The sequence below is a fragment of the Spea bombifrons genome, chromosome 5, assembly GCF_027358695.1.
Source record: "Spea bombifrons isolate aSpeBom1 chromosome 5, aSpeBom1.2.pri, whole genome shotgun sequence".
NCBI classification, from domain to species: domain Eukaryota; kingdom Metazoa; phylum Chordata; class Amphibia; order Anura; family Pelobatidae; genus Spea; species Spea bombifrons.
In genome coordinates this window covers 66340300-66361604 of record NC_071091.1, presented here as the reverse complement: position 1 = coordinate 66361604, position 21305 = coordinate 66340300, and the positions used below count along the sequence as shown (strand labels likewise).

Genomic DNA, 21305 nt, shown 5'->3' with positions numbered 1-21305 from the left:
CCCAAGGAAGGAGAGACACCAACAAATATTTATTGTAAAACTTTTTGTTTTTTTCCACACGAAATGCAATACGTAACGATAATACATCATGGCTGTCAAACGTCTTATGTGTGCAGACATCATTGTTTTTTCCATTTTCATCCATTTATTGGTGAGGAGTGACTCTAGGAAATGTTGGCAATTGAGGCGGCGGGCATGTGCTTTCAGCTTTAGTCTTGGTATGCCAATGCCCAATCATATGCACCACTCTCTTATAGGTGGCAGTTAAAAAGTTTTGTTTCCTGTCACTTGGAAGAATGTCTACACTGAGAGGTATTTCACGAGTCATGTGTAACATTTCAATGCGTATGTATGCATAGATGTTCTGATTCTTTTATAATGCATACATAAACTAATAACCAGAAAAAAAAAACACAAAATGCCACCAACCCCAGGGAAGGAGATACACTATAAACAATTAAAGGAAAGAACTTCAGCAAAAACCATATTATTTGTGCAAGAAAAAAAGGAAATCCTGATATTCATCCTGATACTGAAATGCGATAAGGTAGAAGAAAGAAACCTCCTGTTAGATTTGTTGTTTTGGCGGTCCACTTAGTGTGATAAGCGGAGTGTTGTTGGAATTGTCCGGCTTTTGGGGACTATGTAGCTTTTGGGATTATTTTAATGTTTAGGGGTAGTTTTACCCAAAAACACGAGGTACTCCCTTCCTGGTTCAGCTTTAAAAACAAAGTTGAAACCTCTTTGCACTCATGATTTCGGAGTCTCATGTGACTTTGTAAAGCTGACTTACCACACGTGTATCGAAGCGCTCAGGAGAAGTGGGATATTAGTTTGTATGTTGTATTTCTTGTTTTCTTTTACGTATTCACTCAGGTGCAACTACAAAGTGGATGTGAAAATGTGTTTTTGGTTTGTTACACTAAATTTGAAAGGTGCTGGGGTGGAATCAGCTGTATGGGAATATATCAATATGCCCCTAATCAGATTCCTTGTGATTTATAGTTTGGGACAGATTGGTGCTAAAACGGTTATAAATAAACTGTTAAAGTGTTCCAAGCAAAATACTTTGTGAACTCAAGAATTATATACTTTTGTTTAGCAGTTTTCCTTTTTCTGGCTGCTATTGAGGCCCAACTGTCAGTATATCACCTTTAAAATAAATCTTGGCTTCTGAACTACCAAAATAGATGAAAACACCAGCTCTTTGAGGGATTTTCAAAACCAGGACAAATACATACACAGTTTGGAAGCTTTTTTTCATTCTGATTGGCTATGTATAGTTTTTTTTTTTTTTTTTAGAGGTTAAACCATTATAGAATATATTTTTTAGTTGTTCCCACCTTTTTGTTTTCCATACCAAATGATTGTGTATACATACATATATTATATATTTATTTTCAAAAAACCCTACTTGCCCTGTAAAAAAAAACATATAAATTTGTGTGGGTTAGCTAAATAAAATAGCAGGCAATCACAGTGGACTAAAACATAGCAAAAACATAAAAGCTGTTCTGGTCCTGTAACTCAAACATCATAAAATGATGGTCCCTGGTTCTGAAGGGGTTAAATAAATAAAAAGGGTGGGGCTTCAAACACTTTATATATGTAAAATGACTTCCATTTAAGCGCACAATATTCTTATTACCATTTTTAAAATGTGGAGTTCTAGTCCACCCATATATACAAGCTGTTCTAATAAAAAATATAAAAAGGCGTTGTAAGATACACTCCGCTAGAAAAAGGAAAACAAAAATAGACACGCGTTATTAAAAACGCTGTGACGTACGCTGTGAGATCCTAAACCAGGAAGTGCTGTGGAGAAAAATGTTCTGACGGAAGAATATGCAGGGTTTTCAACGTTAAAAAAAAAACACAACCCTATGACCACTTCCTCCTGTTTGCGTCTAAAGGCTCTGCCCCAGCCCACAGCTATCACACGCATCGCTCCTCTGCTAGCAGCGCTATCCGCAGTGCTTCCTAGTGCGTGTTACCTGCCCACACCCACTGTGCCACTGTCTGCCCGCGGGTGACGAACATATCCCGGTACGTAGTTTGGCGCGCGTAACCCTGACGGAGCGCGTCCTTTATATAAGATTCTCTTGAAAGCAATTATTAACTCTTTACTAGAAGCAGCCCGAACGTATGGGGGGGGGGTTATATATATTTGCCATATGTGCTGACATTCTATAATATAGTTTTAGCAGGGGTCGGGTTGCAGGTTATATTTTCAATGGGTAGAATCGAATGGGTTAAATAGAAGTAAAATGTAAATTGCTTTTTTAAATGCCCCTTTTAAAACTCTTCAGGCAACTGAAGCTATAAAACAATCTTGAATTTGTTCTATTTATTGCAATCAATGGGATTGCTAGCAATTTATAGAGCTTTTATAAATAGATCTTTTTTTTCCTTACCATTTCATTATCCTATTGATTATTGTTATCTATTGATCTATATAGCGCTGTCATATTCAGTCAGTAGCGCTGCACGACAGGTAAACACCTTTTGGACAGAAACAAAAGGCGAGGAGGGCCCTGCTGTAATGTGAATTATAGTCGTGCCCTGTGTGATTTTTGGATCACTGTTTTTTTTGTGTGTGTGTTTTTTTTAGTGATTATTAAATAGCTGATTATGTACTGGTTATGCTGTGTCGCAATTCCTATCCATTGCCAGTCTTTCTAGATGGTCTTATAGGTCTGGGCATAAAACTTTCAGGAAGTTTAGTAGCCGATCCATGTTATCACAAATAGTCAAATGGCGCCAGTGGGATTGTGTGTATTTGTTCATATGGATGTTTTTCATTAAAACCTATGTGTTCTACATACATACATACATGTATGTGATTTCTTCATTTTTTTCTTTTTCCGTTCGTATGCTCATGGATGCCGAATTTGCAGCTTTGTAGGCTTGGTCCTTCTGCTTGTTTTACATTGGCAAATGCTCCTTGCAAGAACAGCAGAGGTATACATTTTGTATGGGAAGATGAAGAATGACTTTTTATACAGTTTGGGCTGTTAGATTTCAGCCTAATACTAAGCTAGAAAAAGAACTTTAATAAGAATATTACTGAAAATATATATGCTGCCTACACCCCATGAAACGTGCATAATATATATATACATATATATATAGATGTGTGTGTGAGGAGATATATTTATTATAGACATAATGCAGCATTCACACACCTAGTAGAAATAATAAACATTGTAACATTGTAACGGTTATTGATGACCCCATAAACACTGAAAAATATAAACTAAACTTGTGGAAAGTCACAAATCTCTGATTTAACTCTCGCTTTAATACACTTCTTAGCATAATCATCTGAACTGTACTATCTTTACCTGTATTGAAATGTTATATATATATATATATATATATATATATATATATATATATATATATATATTATAAATCATTACAATAGTATATTTGAAGGTTGCATGTTTTAGAGCCTCAACAACAAGGACTTTAGATAAGTCTTCATTGTTTTAATGATGGCTGCTGACATACACTCTGTTATTTTATAAATATATATAGTGTATGAACTGCCAGAAATTGGTAATAACCGGTGAATGAACCTTTTAAAATCAGTTGTATTTTTTTTAACTATGGGTGTGTCACCAAATGATCCCTGGAACTAGATTATACTTGTAATAAAATAGGAGAGTCTTTTGTGAGTAGTCAGATTAGGAAGGTTAAAGGTTCCTTGACTATGTGTTCAAGAAAAGAAGTTTAACGTTTCTGAACAGAATGACACGTATGATATTTATTCCATGTAGCAACAGCATACGATATGATGAAAGGACTAAAAGCATGCATTATATTGTATAGCTGCCAATGTTTCTTTAAAAAAAGGGTTTTAAACCGAAATTGAATGGGTTTGAATACACAGAAGTCTATTTAGTTGTTTGATTGGGGCTAAAGAAGCAAACACTGTCATAGAAATGCCAACAAGGTAAACACATATACGCACCCTTTACTACCGAGCTAAGGAAACGTCATTATGGGCAAGGGTGTGTAGTCCAAAACTGTGAGTCATGCACATAAAGAAGAATATTTCTACTGCACTGCATTTGAAAGTAAATATGAAGATCGGTCATAATTTACATTGCTTAATAAATGGGTTTTCTGGTATTTATTAATACATGGAAAATGCCAAGTGTCCTTTTACCTTCAGAAGGGACAGCAGGTAGAGCTTCAATCTTGGGTTCTTCCCATTCCAATCCAGTTTTGAAAATTGGACCGATTACATGTCATTAAAACCTGTGTTAACAGATTTTTTTGTTAGCAACACATGCTGGGGGGAGAAATAATCAAATAGTGTAACCTTCAGTAGGCACACAGTTTGGTTGTTCCCTAAAAATACACAGTGCTGCTTGAGTGGCATAGGTCAGGAAGATGTCTCTTTTGCTAAATGTCACTGTTACTCACCTGCAATCGCGGTGCTCCTCTTCTCCAAGAAGGGGGGAGACCCCAGCCTCCTAACAGTCGCCGCCGTAGCAGCAACCGCCATGGAGATGAGGGAGACAACCCCTCCAACCAGCAGCCACGCAGGACAGGGAGACCTTTTTCTGCCTCCCTGCGGCAGCCGTATGCTATGCATATCTAGTGGTTGACTCCAGAACTGCAGGCCTTTATAATGGGAGATCACGCCACACACAAGATGGCCATGGGTCCAGACAACCGGAATACGTTCTCAGACTGGATTTTGGCGCCAAATTTGAATTTCATGCTCCTATCCCTCTGGTCCCTCTTTAAACCCTTCATCCCTCTCTCAGTCCTTACTTGTTTGACTTTGGCTTGTTTTTTGTTGACGTTGATTCTCCAGTATCCTGACATTGGCTAGTTATCCACTGAACTGTATTCCTGGTACCCTGACCTTGGCCTCTTGACCACGATTTGGTATCCATTGGGGTTGATATTGCCTGATATTGGTGTCTCCCACTTCGCTGTGGGTGTCCCTTTATTATTACTCACAATCAAACCATAGAACTTCATCAACAAATATTATACACCAAGTATTCTGCATAAATATAGCCAACTACAGTCATGCCAAAAGTTTTGAGAATGACACAAATATTAATTTTCACAAAGTCTACTGAATGTTAGGAAAAGTGATCAGATGAATTGCAATCAATTGCAAAGTCCCTCTTTGCCATTAAAATGAACTTAATCCCAAAAATCCAATTTCCACTGCATTTCCGCCCTGACCTGAAAGGACCAGCTGACATGTCTGTGATTCTCTTGTTAACACATGTGAGAGTGTTGACGTGGACAAGGCTGGAGATCACTGTTATGCTGATTGAGTTAGAATAACCAACTGGAAGCTTTGAAAGGAGCGTGGTGCTTGACATCATTGTTTTTCCTCTGTTAACCATGTTGCCTGCAAGGAACCGTGTGTTGTCATCATTGCCTTGCACAAAAAGGGCTTCACGGGCAAGGATATTGCTGCTAGTAAGATTGCACCTACATAAACCATTTATCGGATCATCAAGAACTTCACCGAGAGAGGTTCAGTTGTTGTGAAGAATGCGTCAGGGTGCCCCAGAAAGTGCCAGGACTGTCTCCTAAAGTTGATTCAGGTGTGGGACCAGGGCTCCACCATTGCAGAGCTTGCTCAGGAATGGCAGCAGGCAGGTGTGCGTGTATCTGCATGCGCAGTGAGGCAAAGTCTTTTGGAGGATGGCCTGGTATCAAGAAGGGCAACAAGAAGCTGCTTCTCTCCAGGAAAAACATCAGGGACAGACTGATATTCTGCAACAGGTACAGAGATTGGACTGCTGAGGACTGGGGTAAAGTTTTTTTCCCTTATGAATCCCCTTTCTGATTGGGGCATCCGGAGAAGACAAAGTGAGCACTACCATCAGTCCTGTTTCATTCCAACAGTAAAGCATCCTGAGGCCATTCATGTGTGGGGTTGCTTCTCAGCTCACAATTTTGCCTAAGAACACAGCCATGAATAATGAACACATCCTTAAAGAGCAACTTCTCCCAACCATCCAAGAATAGTTTGATGACGAACAATGCCTTTTCCAGCATGATAGAGCACCTTGCCATAAGGCAAAAGTGATAACTAAGTGGCTCGGGGAACAAAACATATAAATTTTGGCCATGGTAAGGAAACTCCCCAGTTCTTAAGCCCATTGAGAACTTGTGCTCAATCCTCAAGAGGCGGGTGGGCAAACTTTAACCCACAAATTCTGTCAAACTCCAAGCATTAATTATAAAAGAATGGGCTGCCATCAGTCAGGATGTGGCCCAGACGTTAATTGATAGCATGCCATGGCGGGTTGCAGAGGTCTTGAAAAAGAGGGGTCAACACTGCAAATATTGAATCTTTGCATACATTTAATTGTCAATAAAAGCCTTTGACACTTATAAAATGCTTTTAATTATACTTCAGTATACCATAGTAACTAGGGACGCACCTTAACCAAAAATGACCCCCCACCTTTAAAAATAAAATAAATAAATAAAAAATAACCACACTTTTAATAAAAGAAGGTAACACGCCAAAATTGTACAAAAAAAATCAATAAAAATATTAAAATATATATATAATTAACAGCAAGCACACTTTTATCATGCCCAGGTTCCAGCATGTACTGGTTGCCTGGGCATGATAGGAGTGTGATTGCTGTTAACAATATTAATTATATATATATTGTGACAGGGAACCGGTGGATGGCATATATATTTCCCGTAAAATACTGCAGTGCAATGTGTTTGATAACCCCAGGGAGAATGTTTTACAGACAAAATAAAGGAAATTCTGTAGTTAAGTTTGGGTCCCTGGGGTGGAGCATTTGGAGAGAAGGGAGGGCCAGTGCTCCAGTCCACTGTTTACTTGCAGCAGGGGATGAAGCCAGTCCAGGAGTTCTGGATCTCCCAGATAGTTAATCACCTGTTAGCAATGAGCAGCAGGGGGCTGCTACAAAAATTGCCCTGTAAGGGATTCAGGTGAAAAAAGACAGAAGCAGTGAGTGAGACTGCAGCTCTCAAAAGAGTCTGCTGAATGATTCCTTAAGAAGGAAAAAGGTCTGTGCTACATTATGTTTTGTTGGCGGGTAAGCTGTCCAACGATAGTTGGTGCTCAGAGAGCAAGGTTTTTCTTTTTGTTTGCTTTATGTTTATGTTTTGTTTGCCAGACCTTTTAATAAAAAGGACTATAACTTTCTAAAAGGAATTCAACCTTGTGTGGTATTGTAAACCCTAAGGCTGTGTGGCTATATGATCCCAGCTCACATATATATATAAACACTATCCTAGGAGTTGGTTCACCATCACCATATTTGATTAGCCCCTTCAGTCCCCTATGGACGTACCGGGACATCCAAAAAACGCCCATTAAGAAACCCCTACGTCCAGCCCTTCGTGCAGCATCAGGGACACATCCTTGCCGCTGCACGGGAGATCAGGCTGGACTCCCCACTGACAGCGGAAGCCGGCATCGCCGGCTTTCTGCTGTCCAATCCGATGTAACAGCTCCCGGCATGAAAGTCGGAAAGCTGTTACATTTCAAACTGCCCCTTCCGGGCTGCTGACGTAACCTGGAAGTTCATCGGAGGACAGGAAATCCCCTGCAGGGGATATCCTGTCCTCCGATGAGGCACAGACGCTGCGATCTCTATGCACATCTGTGAGGACCTGCATAGAGATCACAGTGTGATCGGTGCAGGGGGATCGCGGGGAGGGAAGTGAGAAACCATGTCTCTCGCTCCCCCTCCCGTCCTGAAACGGAAAAGGAGAGAAAAAAAAAACGTTAATTCATTTAAAATATAATAATAAAAATCATTAAAATAATAATATAAATCATAAAAAAAAATAATGTGAGCTGTGATGTCGTTGTGACATCACTGGCATGTTCAGGAGGTCCCTAAGAGGACCTGTAACCATTTTTGTGTAGAAAAAAATATATATAAAAAATACAAAAAAAAATCTAATTAAAAAAAATATATTAAAAAGATAATAAAAAAAAAACCCTTACATCCATTGCTCTAGCATAACATCTAGCCAGTATAACCATCCTGCCCCCGTTCACAACCCCCAAATCCGTTAAGCCATAGGCATAAAAATACAAAACATGTACACCTTATAGTATGTTCCCTGGTGCTGGGAAAGTATGGAAAATCTATATAAATTAGGTATTTCTGAAATCAGGACATCTGAATTGATAAACTTGGAGGGGATTTTCCATCACTTTACCTGATTTTGTGAGTATTCAAAGGGAAAACGTAAAAATGTGTTGTTTTTTTTTTGTTTTGTTTTTTTTTCCTGATTTTCGCTAGTTTTTACTAAATTTCTCATTCAAAATTGTCAGCTAATCATCCCACTATGGTATCAAAAGAAAGCTCTATCTCTCCTTGAAAAAAACAATATATAGTTTACATGGGTACACTATTCACAGGAAAAGAGAATAATCACTTAACCGACAGCGCAAAAATGGCAAAATTGCCCCGGGCTTTGAGGTACCAAAAACCCCTGGGATTGAAGGGGTTAATAAATAGTTGTTTTCATTTAATTGGTTTTGCTATAAACATCCATCCTTATATGTTCGTGCATTGGTTAGTGGAAACGGTTGACTTGCAAGTTGTATGAAAATGCCACATAGCATGGAAATGTATGAAGATATGGCAGCAGGTGTTAAAAATGTTTCAGTTGATCTTTACATTTGCTTGAAATTCAACTTGCAGAAGTTTTACTATTTCAATGTATATATTAAGATTATAAATTGAGTGTCTAAAACAAAAGTATTTCTGTGTTACTTTTGTAGGTTTTTGAAGAATGGATTCCCTTTGTGCGGCAAATAGCTCCTTTGCTCTCAATCTCTTTAAAAGGTTGAGTGACAGTAATAATGCTGGCAATATGTTCTTTTCTCCACTGAGCATTTCCTCTGCTCTTGCCATGGTCTACCTTGGTGCTAAAGGTAACACTGCTGCCCAGATGTCTGAGGTACATTTTCATTGTTATTTATTCTTTGTGTGTGCTTAAGATATTTTTCAGTAGAAATTAGTGTAGATTTTTTTTTCTCGTGTCTACACTAACTATTTAATACATACAGTTTGTAGATTTACATAGCAACATTATATCCTACTGTATTGTACTATGGGAAATATGACTAACAAGTAGTGTGCTGTGCATGGAGAATTTGGAAAAGCTTACAGTCGCCACAAGAGCTGGTCTGGTCTCCATGTGGATTAACCTTAAAGCCAAAAGAACAATTGGCGTAAACTGTACTTCTTCTATTTTTATTAATGATTAGAGGTTAATGAACACTAAAAATATGTCTGGAATTATCTGTTGCTTGAGCGTGCGATTGAATAGGGAAAGTCCTGCCAATTGTAAGGGAAGTTGTTGTGAGTTATGGCTTATTTTCTTATGGCCTCGCAAAGTGTATGGTAAAGGGGAAGGGAGGTGATTTAAAACAAAACTGAAAAATCTTACTTTTTCCTTTTCTGACAGGTGCTTCAGTTCAACAAAGCCAAAGATTTGCACACAGATTTTCAGTCACTTATAAGTGACATCAACAAACCCGGGACTGATTATCTCCTGAGAACTGCTAACAGACTTTATGGCGAGAAATCATTTACATTCTTAGATGTATGTTAAGAATTCATACTAACAAAACAAGCGTATTTTGGCCTTGAACCTTTTCCATGAATCAACTAAAAAAAATTGTTTTATTATTGTATTATGTAATTTTGTATAACATACCAAAAGACAGCACTACAGCTAGGTCTTGAAGTACAAAATGTTTCCATAGAGCATAACTTTTGTATTCCTGACTGTATATCTTACATGTTATTAGGAATTCCTAGGATCAACTCTGAAGTACTATCATGCAGATTTAGAGTGTGTAGACTTTTCTGGAAAGGCTGAAATTTGCCGAAAAAATATAAATGACTGGGTGGCACAGAAAACAGAAGGTGAGGAAGTATCACAACTCTATGACAAATTATGATACAAGACTGATTGTCAAACAATAAAATATTGTATGAGCAATGACTTTTTTCCAAATCTCCTCAGGTAAAATCCAGGATCTATTACCTGACGGCAGTGTGGATGCTCTGACGAGACTGGTACTAGTCAATGCAATTTATTTCAAAGGAAATTGGGCCAACCAATTTGATAAGAGTCAAACTAAAGAAATGCCATTCCGACTCAGTAAGGTAAGCGTATTTCAGACATCTATGTACAGGTTTATATCTGTATTTATCCAATACTGGTTTTTTTTCTTGATTTACCGTAGTTGATGGAAACTTAAAAGGCAATAGTCGCATCTGAAATTAGACCATAATTCCATCAAAGCCTGAAAAACTACCACTTGTGTTAACTAGTTTCATTTATGTTTCATTACGATGTTTCAGTACTAGATTCATTTCTCTTTTATCCTTTAGGATGCAAGCAGTATGGCTTTCTTTCCAAGCCATACCTTTCTATATGAGCTATTATTAGATATGGAAAAAAAATCTTAAATGTGCATATATAACATATGCTGACTAAGCTGCATAATGGATACCAAAAATGTTAAAATACATGTATTCCTGTGTATTAGGTAAAATATTCCACTAATGTGTATTTTTTTTCTTTAAAAATACATTTGTCTTTAAAATAGCACCAAACCTTTAGGGTGCGACCTGTATTCGAGCCAATACGGTATTTGTTTTATTTGATATACTAGGACTGCAACCTTCATAACGCTTTCAAATTGCAACAGCGTTTCACAAAAGTGAGAAAAGTCAGAAGCCTAGGTTATACCACAAGACAATGGTCTTCCTGTCATTGCCCAATTAAACTCTTCTTGTAGTATGTGGTAAAAACTTTTTAGCATTTTAGGATTTCCACCAAGTGAAAAGCAAAAGTAAACATGTAAAATAGAAAACCTAAAAATTAGCCAAGCATTTGGAGAATTGTCAATGTTTCCACCTTCCTTGCTGTGTTGTAATGGTTTTGCTCTTGATAAGTACTGACATTCATCTATTACTAGATTTATTACCAGCTGCTTAATTCTATGAAGTAATTTGTTATTTTTTTATGAAATAATTAATTACACTTATTACTATATTTTGTATTTTAGAATGAATCCAAGCCTGTACAGATGATGTACAAGAAAGCAAAATACCAGATGACTTATATTGGTGATTTACTGACCAAGGTTATCGAGTTGCCATACGTTAATAATGAGCTTAGTATGATTATAATGCTCCCCGATGAAATTGAAGATAACACTACTGGACTTGAAAAGGTAAGAAATATTTTTTTATTGTGTTCTAGCCTTTGATTCTAGGTTTCATATGATTATGAACCAAAGTTCTGTATTACTGGAGTCCTAACCAAGCAGCTTGAGGTTAGGAGCCCATATTATTGCCATATATCTAAGAACACTGAATATAGAGTTTTATCTCAAGTTAAGTTATCTAAATGTTCCAGGAAATATATGGAACATTATTAAGAGTTTTACAGTATGTGGGGTCTTTGTATGGATGGACTACAATAGACACATCATTCCCACGTCGATGAAGCCATTGGTTTGGTAAAACGCTTTGGAATGAAGCAACATGCTGGATTTTATCTTGGTCCCTTATATCATGGTGTGACAAGGGTTGAGGTATGGAAGCTCCAATGCATAACCCAGCGCCCTATGTAGTGGTGATGGTATTTATGTGTGCTTCATACACTCTTACAACACTAAGTCTTTGTCTTTGTTTCTTTTTAAAATGTTGTGCATTAAAGATATTGTCTATGAATACTTTCTGTTTTAATTATGTTAGTAAATCTATAATAAAAGAAGTGGAGAAGAACATACATTTTTTTTATTGTTTTGCTCTGTACTTTTTCTGCTTGGGGGGCAACACTGTATGTGTTGGTTTTACATATATTTTGTGTAGCTGCACATCTTTTTTTCAATATCTAGTGTAGACTCTTTTATTTTATTTGTATTGTATTGTTTCAAAAAGTATTTTCATTTATTCCTGTTAACGTTTCACAATAAATGTGCCAGACAGAATTAGAAGAGACTGATTTGGGAATTAGATGAACATCAAAAACTTACATTGATGCTTACCCAAGGACATATCATGGCGTTTGGTTTAGAAGACTGACGTCTTCTGATTACCCATAGCTGATCTTGCTTATGATCCTGTCCCTTAAAGACAATCCTCCTCAAACCTTAGGAGACTGCTGAAATTACCATGTGTATTCTCTTGAAAGCTAATGAAAAATACCTAACCTGCATTTCACTAGTTTTTTTGTTGTTGTTGTTGTTATTTGACGTGCAAAAACTAGTAGTTAACACAACACGATATATGGCCAAAGCTGACAAAACATTCAAGATTCTGCCTGGTATACTAAAAATACTTTTAATCAACACCAGGGGTCCCAAAGATAAAGGACCTATCTTAAATCGAATTCTTGGATAATTACATACTCTGTTTGCTGTGATGAATAATTTAAAATAGAATAAGGTGATAACCAGAATTGTGAAGGTGACTTTCAGGCATTGTAGAAATAGTCTCCAGCTATCAAATATCAAGTTAGCCCACACCAGCTAGTTTCTGGAGTGCTTTAAAGAAAGAATACAGGCAGAAAGCGTGAATGTTTACCTCTTGTTGAAGGCCAAGTAGAGTGGAGTACTTATTTTTCTTACAATAAGTATTATTTTGCCAGTATGAAGATAATTAACATATTTTAAAGCTGATGAAAAAATGACAAGGTCTACTCCATATGCAAAACACATCTCCAACTATATAGTATGCCCTGCAGATGTTTAGATCAAGACTTAGGACATATGTTTAACCCTGGACTGAGATTTCTATGACGCTTAAGTTACCAATACATGGTACATCAACTTTGCCAGAGATATGTATCAATGTTATCTGTAGTCCAAAGGCATTTTAGACATACATTGCCTCCAATTAAACTACTCAATTACTGATAATTTAGTGAAGTCATAATTTGTATCATGGCATTTGTTTACCCTACAGACTAAACAGCCTCCCCGCAAAAAAGGGTGGTTATAGTTGTAAAACTTTTCCTGGGAAAATATCAGACACCGCTGCAACCATCAGTAGACACGGCTGCAACCATCAGTAGACAGAACACAGAAGAAGTTACTTTGGCTTACTTGTATTTGCACCTTTGACAGTGCACCAAGGATGACAAAGTTTTAACATCATACATATAATTGTGCTAAAGGTTTTATTTTGTCTTGTTTTTCAGCTAGAGAAGGAAATAACATATGAAAACTTTTTGCAGTGGACAAACCCAGATATGATGGATGAAACTGAAATGGAGTTGTATGTTCCTAAATTTAAATTAGAAGATAATTATGACCTAAAATCTGTTCTTGTTGGCATGGGTATGTCACATGCTTTTGACCAAGGAAATGCAGACTTTTCTGCCATGTCTGCGGGTAATGAATTGCTACTGTCTAAGGTGGTTCACAAGTCTTTTGTGGAAGTGAATGAGGAGGGCACTGAGGCTGCTGCTGCCACTGCTGGAATCATGATGCTTCGCTGTTTCTTGAGAACACCTACAATTGTTTGCGATCATCCATTCTTGTTCTTTATCATGCATGCACCTAGTCGTAGCATTTTGTTTTGTGGCAGATTTGCTTCCCCCTAAGATACAGTAAAGATGAATGGAAAGGGCTGTCTTTTATATATATATTTTTTATAGTAAGCATTCAATTGAAGTTCCGCTTCAAAAACAACAATTAAAGTCCAAAATTAAGGGGAAAATGCATGCGTTAATTATAAATAATACAATAAAAATTAAGTACTGTAAAGATCAACAAAGCTAATTTCACATCAAAGCCATTTCCTTATTTCACGTAGACAATGACTGTCAAGCTTGATGACCTGTGTAAATCTCTCCATTTATAGATTAAAAAAAACATAGATCTGAGAACTTGATCCTAGTAAATGTCTGTAGTGTTTTGTAAGATCATCTCCTTGAAATATGAAGCTACAGCTTGTTTCGTCTGGATGAGTGATTGATATACCGAGCAGTCAAATGTGGGAATAACTAATACACTGAACATTCATATATTTGTCTGTGCAACGTTGAGCATGCACTACAAACAAAAGCATGTTTAACTTCTGCACTGTGGCCAAAGTTTAGTACTTGGAGCAAATTCTTCAATGTCGTTCCACTGGGGAAGATTTGATATGTGAACTGTTTTGCACAGACTTCATGGGTGCATAAAAAGTTCTGCTATAAAGCCTGGTAAATGGAACATTGCACACTATGATGAATGTTTGACACATGGAGTGTTCCAAACACTGAAGAAGGTTTGGTACAGGGAACGTCCTGCACAGTGAAGAAGATTTGATACATGGAACATTGAGTACAGTGGTGATGGATGAGTAAATAGAAAAGTCTGCTGTAAGTTTCTTCTGTGGATACATGGAACGCTCCGGGAAAAGAAGAATACAAGCAAACTTTCCCTGCTCTAATGAGCTTTGGATATGCTAACCAAGCGCATAGAATTGTAAAAGTGCTATTCTTCACTTCCGAACTATTGATCGATTAAAATATTTTTACTATGGCATTACAAAATCTTAATGTGACATGTTTCTTCAACATTAAAAAAATATATATGAAGCTGATAATTGTCAATTATTACAATATTATTAAATAATGTTTGACTTTGAGGAAATATATATGTCTTTTTTTTTTTTTTCATTAACAAAAACACATAATAAAGGATGGACAACAAATAATGAGCTTGGGAAGAAAGATGATCTGTACGTGAATGAACACTAATACAATTTTTATTTCTTGTGGTCTGGCCATAGATTAAAATTGTAAAACTATAATCTTCCAATCAGAATGACACAATTTTGTAATTTAACTGTTATCGAACAATTTATTCCCCCCCCAATACCTTAATAGTGTAATGCACAGTTTTCTTTGCACATCAGACGACATGTAAAGTACATATTGGTCCTCCAACTGTATATTTCATGGACCACATATATTACAGCTTGCTACTTGGAGCTTTTGCTTAACAAGAAGTTTTTTTGTTTGTTTGTTTTTTTGCAATTCTGTGGTATTCTGAGTAAGTGACTGAGAGCTAGAGTTAACCCCGCGTATTAATTCCGAAACATTAAAGGAGACTTGCTTTCTCAAAACATTGTAGATACTAGGACCCTTTTATAATGACTAAATTAGTATGATTCAGTAATGTTATATTTTATGCATGTTACTGAAAGCACGTTGGTTTATGGATATACATCCAATGCTAATTGCACAAAGCTGTGTCTTTTGTATTCAGAGCTAAGCGAAGATCATTGTATGCAGCTGATGGACTGGAGGTAAAACCAACGGTAGTCCAGTCTGATTGTAATCAGTTTTGTTAACTACCACTGGCATGGTAGAGTTGTTGGGGTAATAGAAGATCAATGTAATTGCGGAGGAGAAAATAATCTGGCCCAATAATTAATTTAGAAATCATTAATTTCTTGTAGCTTATAACATTTTGCAAATCAAAATCAAAATGAATGGAATTAGTATATTGAATACATATTCTGTATATACAAAACACAAATACATCCCGGTGCGTTCGGATAATAGCATAGCTTATACATAGTTAAAATACTTACCAAACAACAAGGATACTGGTGTCCTTAACTGCATATTCTGGATAGTTACATAGTTATATAGGCTGAAAAAAGACATGCGTCCATCAAGTTCAGCCTTTCCTATATCTGTTAATTTGTTGCTGTTGATCCAAAAATACTAATATGAAAATATTTTATAATATCTTACAAATGACTTTTTGTCTTGCGTTACTGGGTGTTTGAATGAGCAATATAGTATTTATGTACCTACATTTATCTGGTTTGAGCAGGTTGACTACGTTTAAATATTGGGATGTATTTGTTGTTTGATTTTCCTTGATAATCGACAATGTAATTTCCCTGCTCCTATCAAACAATTAAGAAGATAATTCAGGTGTTCTCCGTTTATTTACCTTTATATCAACTTCAAGCATTACAAATTGACAACTTCTGTTTTTCTTACAGCTTGAAAGGGAGTTAACCTATCTTAAATTCATGGAGTGGACTAACCCAGAAATGATGGACAGAACAGAAGTGGAGCTGTTTTTACCCAAATTTAAATTGGAAAACAACTACGACCTGGAGTCTGTTTTGAGCCAGATGGGAATGTCTGATGCCTTTGATATTGTACGATCAGACTTCTCTGGCATGTCGGGAAGTAATGACCTGGTACTGTCTAAGGTGGTACACAAATCTTACGTAGAGGTGAATGAGGAAGGAACAGAGGCTGCAGCAGCCACTGGGGCAATTATGATGCTTCGCTGTGCGAGAATAGTTCCAAGGTTTATATGTGACCATCCTTTCCTCTTCTTCATCATACACAAACAAAGTCGAAGCGTTCTGTTTTTCGGCAGATTCTCCTCACCCTGAAATGAATGAAACTAGAATTAAGCTGCCAACGTTTTGCCGTCTTTCCCAAGTTTTATTATTATTGTAATTTTACCACTTATACGGTTTATTTCTATCTATATGTAGAATCTTTACTGCAGTTTGAAGTATATTAGCACTTTTCTGTACAGGTTCTTATTCCACTCAGCTGAATAGCAACCAACTTATAATTCAGAGGCTCAACATTTTGTGCTCTTAAATGCACCTTAGACTTTTTCATATCTAATGAAATCTATATATTGAGTTTGATGAACTAGGGAGAAGGTGGTATAGGTACACTAAATCATTCAGTTCCAGTTAGATTATAAAATGTTTTTAACATTTATGACTGGAAATTGAATGTTAATAGATGGTTGAGACAGTTTGGCAGACAATCCACCATCTTTTTAGGGGTTAAAGAGAGACTTGTTACTGTTATAGGTTAAGTAACCCTACTGGGATCTATACGCTTCTTCTACTCGCCTGCTTTAACAATATTACTTTTCTATTGTGTCTTAAGGTCACAACCAACTTGAATGAAATGTTTTTGGTTTTCATGCACAAATTGTGACATCACTTCCCAATACTGAATGCCAAAAAGTTTTGGTGTTGCTTAAAATATACAATTTGTATAAATATCATACTCTATCCTATGTGTCTGTTACATTTTTAACAGTCCATCAAATTTCAGACCGTTTTTTCCTTCAGTAAAATATAATTTTTATACACATTCTTTAGGACGTAATGATTCCCAGTATTTTACTATACAATGTATTTATTCATTCTGATTTAGTGTTTCCTAATGCTACTTTTTTATAGTTACATTTCTATTTGCAGTGGACTGCTGACCTCATATTTCAACCATTTCTATTGATATAAAATATTTTTGGTGTGGCTAATTTTCCTTGCAAAATAAACAAAATGCAAAGATACATGTGTTTTTGTATTTTTTTCACCTATCTTACTCTGTTTGGGATTTATAATTATAAAAATTTCAGCCTTTTTTTCTTAGAAACTGATTATGGGAATTAGTTAAGTTCCCTTCTGTTGATCATGGATAAAAGCAAGTAGTCCTTTGTAAATGCACTGTGTGTCTCTGGCCAGAATAATGCCTGTGCCAATTGACATGAAAAAGTAGCCTGTAACTTCCCAAGTATGAGCTGCTTTCTGTGAATTAAACTGAAACTGAAAACTCCACTTCAAAAGATAGCCTGTGTAAAATTTAAAGAAACACGAGGGGATTCAGCAGAATACTTTGTGTATTTGCCCCTTCCCCCGCCTGCATCTATTTTCTTCACACCATATGTGTTCAACTGAACACTTCTTTCATGTAATATACTCGCCTCCAGCCAGATTTAGTTCTGGCTTATGAAATGGTTGGTTCAGACCCCGGTCCACATGAGCACCAAGCGCTCCCATTGACTTCAAGCAGCCAATCAGTGTTAAGAACTGCCAGACCACAGAGGAACTGCTGTTTCTACTTCAGGTAAGTTTGGGGAATGCAAATGAAAGTAATTACAGAGTATTCCCACTTTTTAACGTTATGACCACTGACAGGTGAAGTGAGTAACGCTAATAATAGTGTTTTCATGGCACATGTCGGTGGTGGCATATATTAGGCAGTAAGTGAACATTTCATCCTCAAAGTTGATTTGTTAGAAGCAGGAAAAATGGGCAAGCATAAGGATCTTAGTGACTTTGATAAGGGCACATTGTGATGGCTAGACTGATGTGTCAGAGCATTTCCATAGCTGCAGATGTTTGCAGGGTGTTCCTGGTCTGTAGTGGTCAATACCTATCAAAAGTGGACATAGGAAGGAAAATCAGTGACATGGTCATGGGCAGCCAAGGCTTACTGATGCACGTGGGGGAAGAAGGCTGGTCCGTAGGGCCAAATCCAACACACGAGCTACTGTAGCTAAACTGCTAAAAAAAAAAAGTTAATGCTGGTTCTGATGGAAAAGTGTCCGCTACCAAAAGGGCCTACAATGGGCACATGAGCATAAGAACTGGACTACGGAGCAATGGAAGAAGGTGGCCTGGTCTGATGAATCACATTTTTTTTTTACCATACCCGGAGAACACATGGCAAATTTTTGTTGGTTCGCTTTTGGCCCATTCGTTTTCGGACGTTTCTGTTTCCTGCCCGTTCATGTCGGGTGAAAGTTGGGAACCATTTAAGATTCTGGAACCACATTTGTTGTCCGATGCCCACATTTACCCTCACAATCTCTGACTCTCACGCTCATTTTTGTTCACTCTCTCCTGCTCCCTGAGTGTCTTCCTATCTTCTCTGCCTACAAGAAACAAAAACTGACTGCGCTTCTTACCCTAATAAAGTTGGCAACAAATATATAAAGATAATATAAATGAGAGGTTTTGGTTATATGAATTGGCCAAAGCATAATTAAGCTCACCCGCCACGTCAAGGCACACTCTCAATAGGGTGAGAACCTACTCTCACCTCCTACATAGTGGGCACACAAAGCAGTTTATACTGCTACCAAAACCTTATTAATGTGTTGGGGGAGGTGCAATTAAACCTCCTCCCTATTAACCCCTGGACAGCAAGCTGCAACCAGACTGATGAGGAGCCAACAACCTCAAATATGTGCAAACAGGGAAAAGAAAAAATGTCGGTGCGCTAAGCTAGTCACAGGCTCAAATAATACAAATGTGTAATACGAGACCTACCAAACAGGTGTAAGCATGCTGCAAGAAACAGTGTATTGGCTGTACAATGTATACAAGAAACAAAAACTGACTGCGCTTCTTACCCTAATAAAGTTGGCAACAAATATATAAACATAATATAAATGAGAGGTTTTGGTTATATGAATTGGCCAAAGCATAATTAAGCTCACCCGCCACGTCAAGGCACACTCTCAATAGGTTCTCAATAGGTTCACTCAATAGGTTCACTGTAACTGTAACGGTTCACTGTAACTTCAGTAACAGGAACAACATAGTTTGGTAGGCCTCGTATTACACATTTGTATTATTTGAGCCTGTGACTAGCTTAGCGCACCGACATTTTTTCTTTTCCCTGTTTGCACATATTTGAGGTTGTTGGCTCCTCATCAGTCTGGTTGCAGCTTGCTGTCCAGGGGTTAATAGGGAGGAGGTTTAATTGCACCTCCCCCAACACATTAATAAGGTTTTGGTAGCAGTATAAACTGCTTTGTGTGCCCACTATGTAGGAGGTGAGAGTAGGTTCTCACCCTATTGAGAGTGTGCCTTGACGTGGCGGGTGAGCTTAATTATGCTTTGGCCAATTCATATAACCAAAACCTCTCATTTATATTATGTTTATATATTTGTTGCCAACTTTATTAGGGTAAGAAGCGCAGTCAGTTTTTGTTTCTTGTATACATTGTACAGCCAATACACTGTTTCTTGCAGCATGCTTACACCTGTTTGGTAGGTCTTGTATTACACATTTGTATTATTTGAGCCTGTGACTAGCTTAGCGCACCGACATTTTTTCTTTTCCCTATCTTCTCTGCCGACCACTTCCGTGTTTTGCATCCTCTTGTTCTACATCCTTTTCTTCTCCTATCTTCTATATTCTCACTTCATTTACATTTCTGTGGACATAAGCTCCCAAGGAACTTCCACCAAAATGTCAGAGCTTCCAGTGACATCCTCTCCCCCATTCCTCCAGTCAGGGGAGAGGACGTTACCAGAAGCAATGCAATTTTTGCAGAAGTTCACACAAAGTTATCGTAGAGCAAAATGGTGGAGCTTCCGGTGACGTCCTCAACCCTCTGCATTTTTCCAGACATTTTCCCCAGGAGGTTATGTCAGCGAAGATGAGGGCATAGAAAGAAAAGAACAAGAATAGGTCACCTAGCTATCATGTAAATATCAGGTGGTAACATGGGCACGTGAGCTCCTCAGAGTTATTAAAGAAGAAGGTACCATATCAACAAAATAGGTGAACAGATTTGGGGTGTAGTTGCTCTAAGCCCTGTGGGGAGAGCGGTGAATGAGCCTGTGTGCTGTTTTTTTTTTTACGATTAACCCTTTCATGCTCATGCTCCCACTTAATGTTACAATGAAAGGCAGCAAGGCAGCGGGTAGTGGTTGCTGCTTCTGTTGCTGTGTGTATTGGTTTCCTTGACACTGTCTAGTAACAGTCTAGCCTAGGGGATCTTACAGCAATAATGTAGTAATTACAGAAAAAAATAAATGCTTTATCAGCCAACTGCATTACTACTTCATAAACAGAAAAAGGTAAACCCTTTTACGACCATGTAATTGCTGATTAAGGCAAGGACATCTCACGGTGAACTTTAAACCATGTTGTAGGTGACTGGCAGGCCATTTCACAAGTATTGTACAAAAGATTGTGGTTTACAGCTACATTAGGTGATTGCTAAAAAGCAGAAGCATGCAAACAGGTTCCTGGAAATTGTACATATGGTATACTGTATATAGATAAAAAGGTGATAAGAGGGCAATAATGTGTGGGTGCAAGGGCAAGTGTTAGCATGTTTATGTGTAAGGGCAAACATGAATGTGCATATGTCTGTATGGGCAGGCATTTATAAGGGTAGAGTATATGTGTCTATTTTGACAGTCTAATGTTACTGTGTTGTGCCTAAAGGGTATAGAACGAAAATATGTTGTGTCTGAGAGGAGCCCTGACTGATAGGAACTCACTGTAGGTACGATCTGGGTACTGGGCAAATCCTCTGGATGCAATCTGGGTGCAGGGGCAAACCCTATGTTTGCAATCTGGGGGCTGGGCAAGTCGTCTAGATGGAATCTGGGTGCTGGGCAAGTCCTATGTGTAGACCTTGGGTGCCAGGGATGGTGTTTTGGGTGTGCAACCTGTGAACTATGCCTGCAATTAAGGGCTTCCATGCT

General features: G+C 37.6%; 1 protein-coding gene across 2 annotated transcripts; it reads left to right on the top strand.

Annotated features, from left to right (window-relative positions):
* Positions 1-1911: 1911 nt before the first annotated feature.
* Positions 1912-16447, top strand: LOC128497012 (serpin B6-like). 2 transcript variants are annotated; one of them, XM_053466860.1, is made up of 7 exons: positions 1912-2046; positions 8777-8955; positions 9466-9603; positions 9812-9929; positions 10030-10172; positions 11081-11248; positions 16032-16447. In XM_053466860.1, exons 2-7 carry the CDS (start codon positions 8788-8790, stop codon positions 16434-16436), a joined length of 1140 nt encoding a protein of 379 aa, XP_053322835.1. In that variant the 5' UTR covers positions 1912-2046; positions 8777-8787; the 3' UTR covers positions 16437-16447. The 2 variants fall into 2 exon arrangements, with proteins under 2 accessions (XP_053322835.1, XP_053322834.1); XM_053466859.1 differs by lacking the exon at positions 16032-16447 and adding an exon at positions 13222-14607.
* Positions 16448-21305: the final 4858 nt, after the last annotated feature.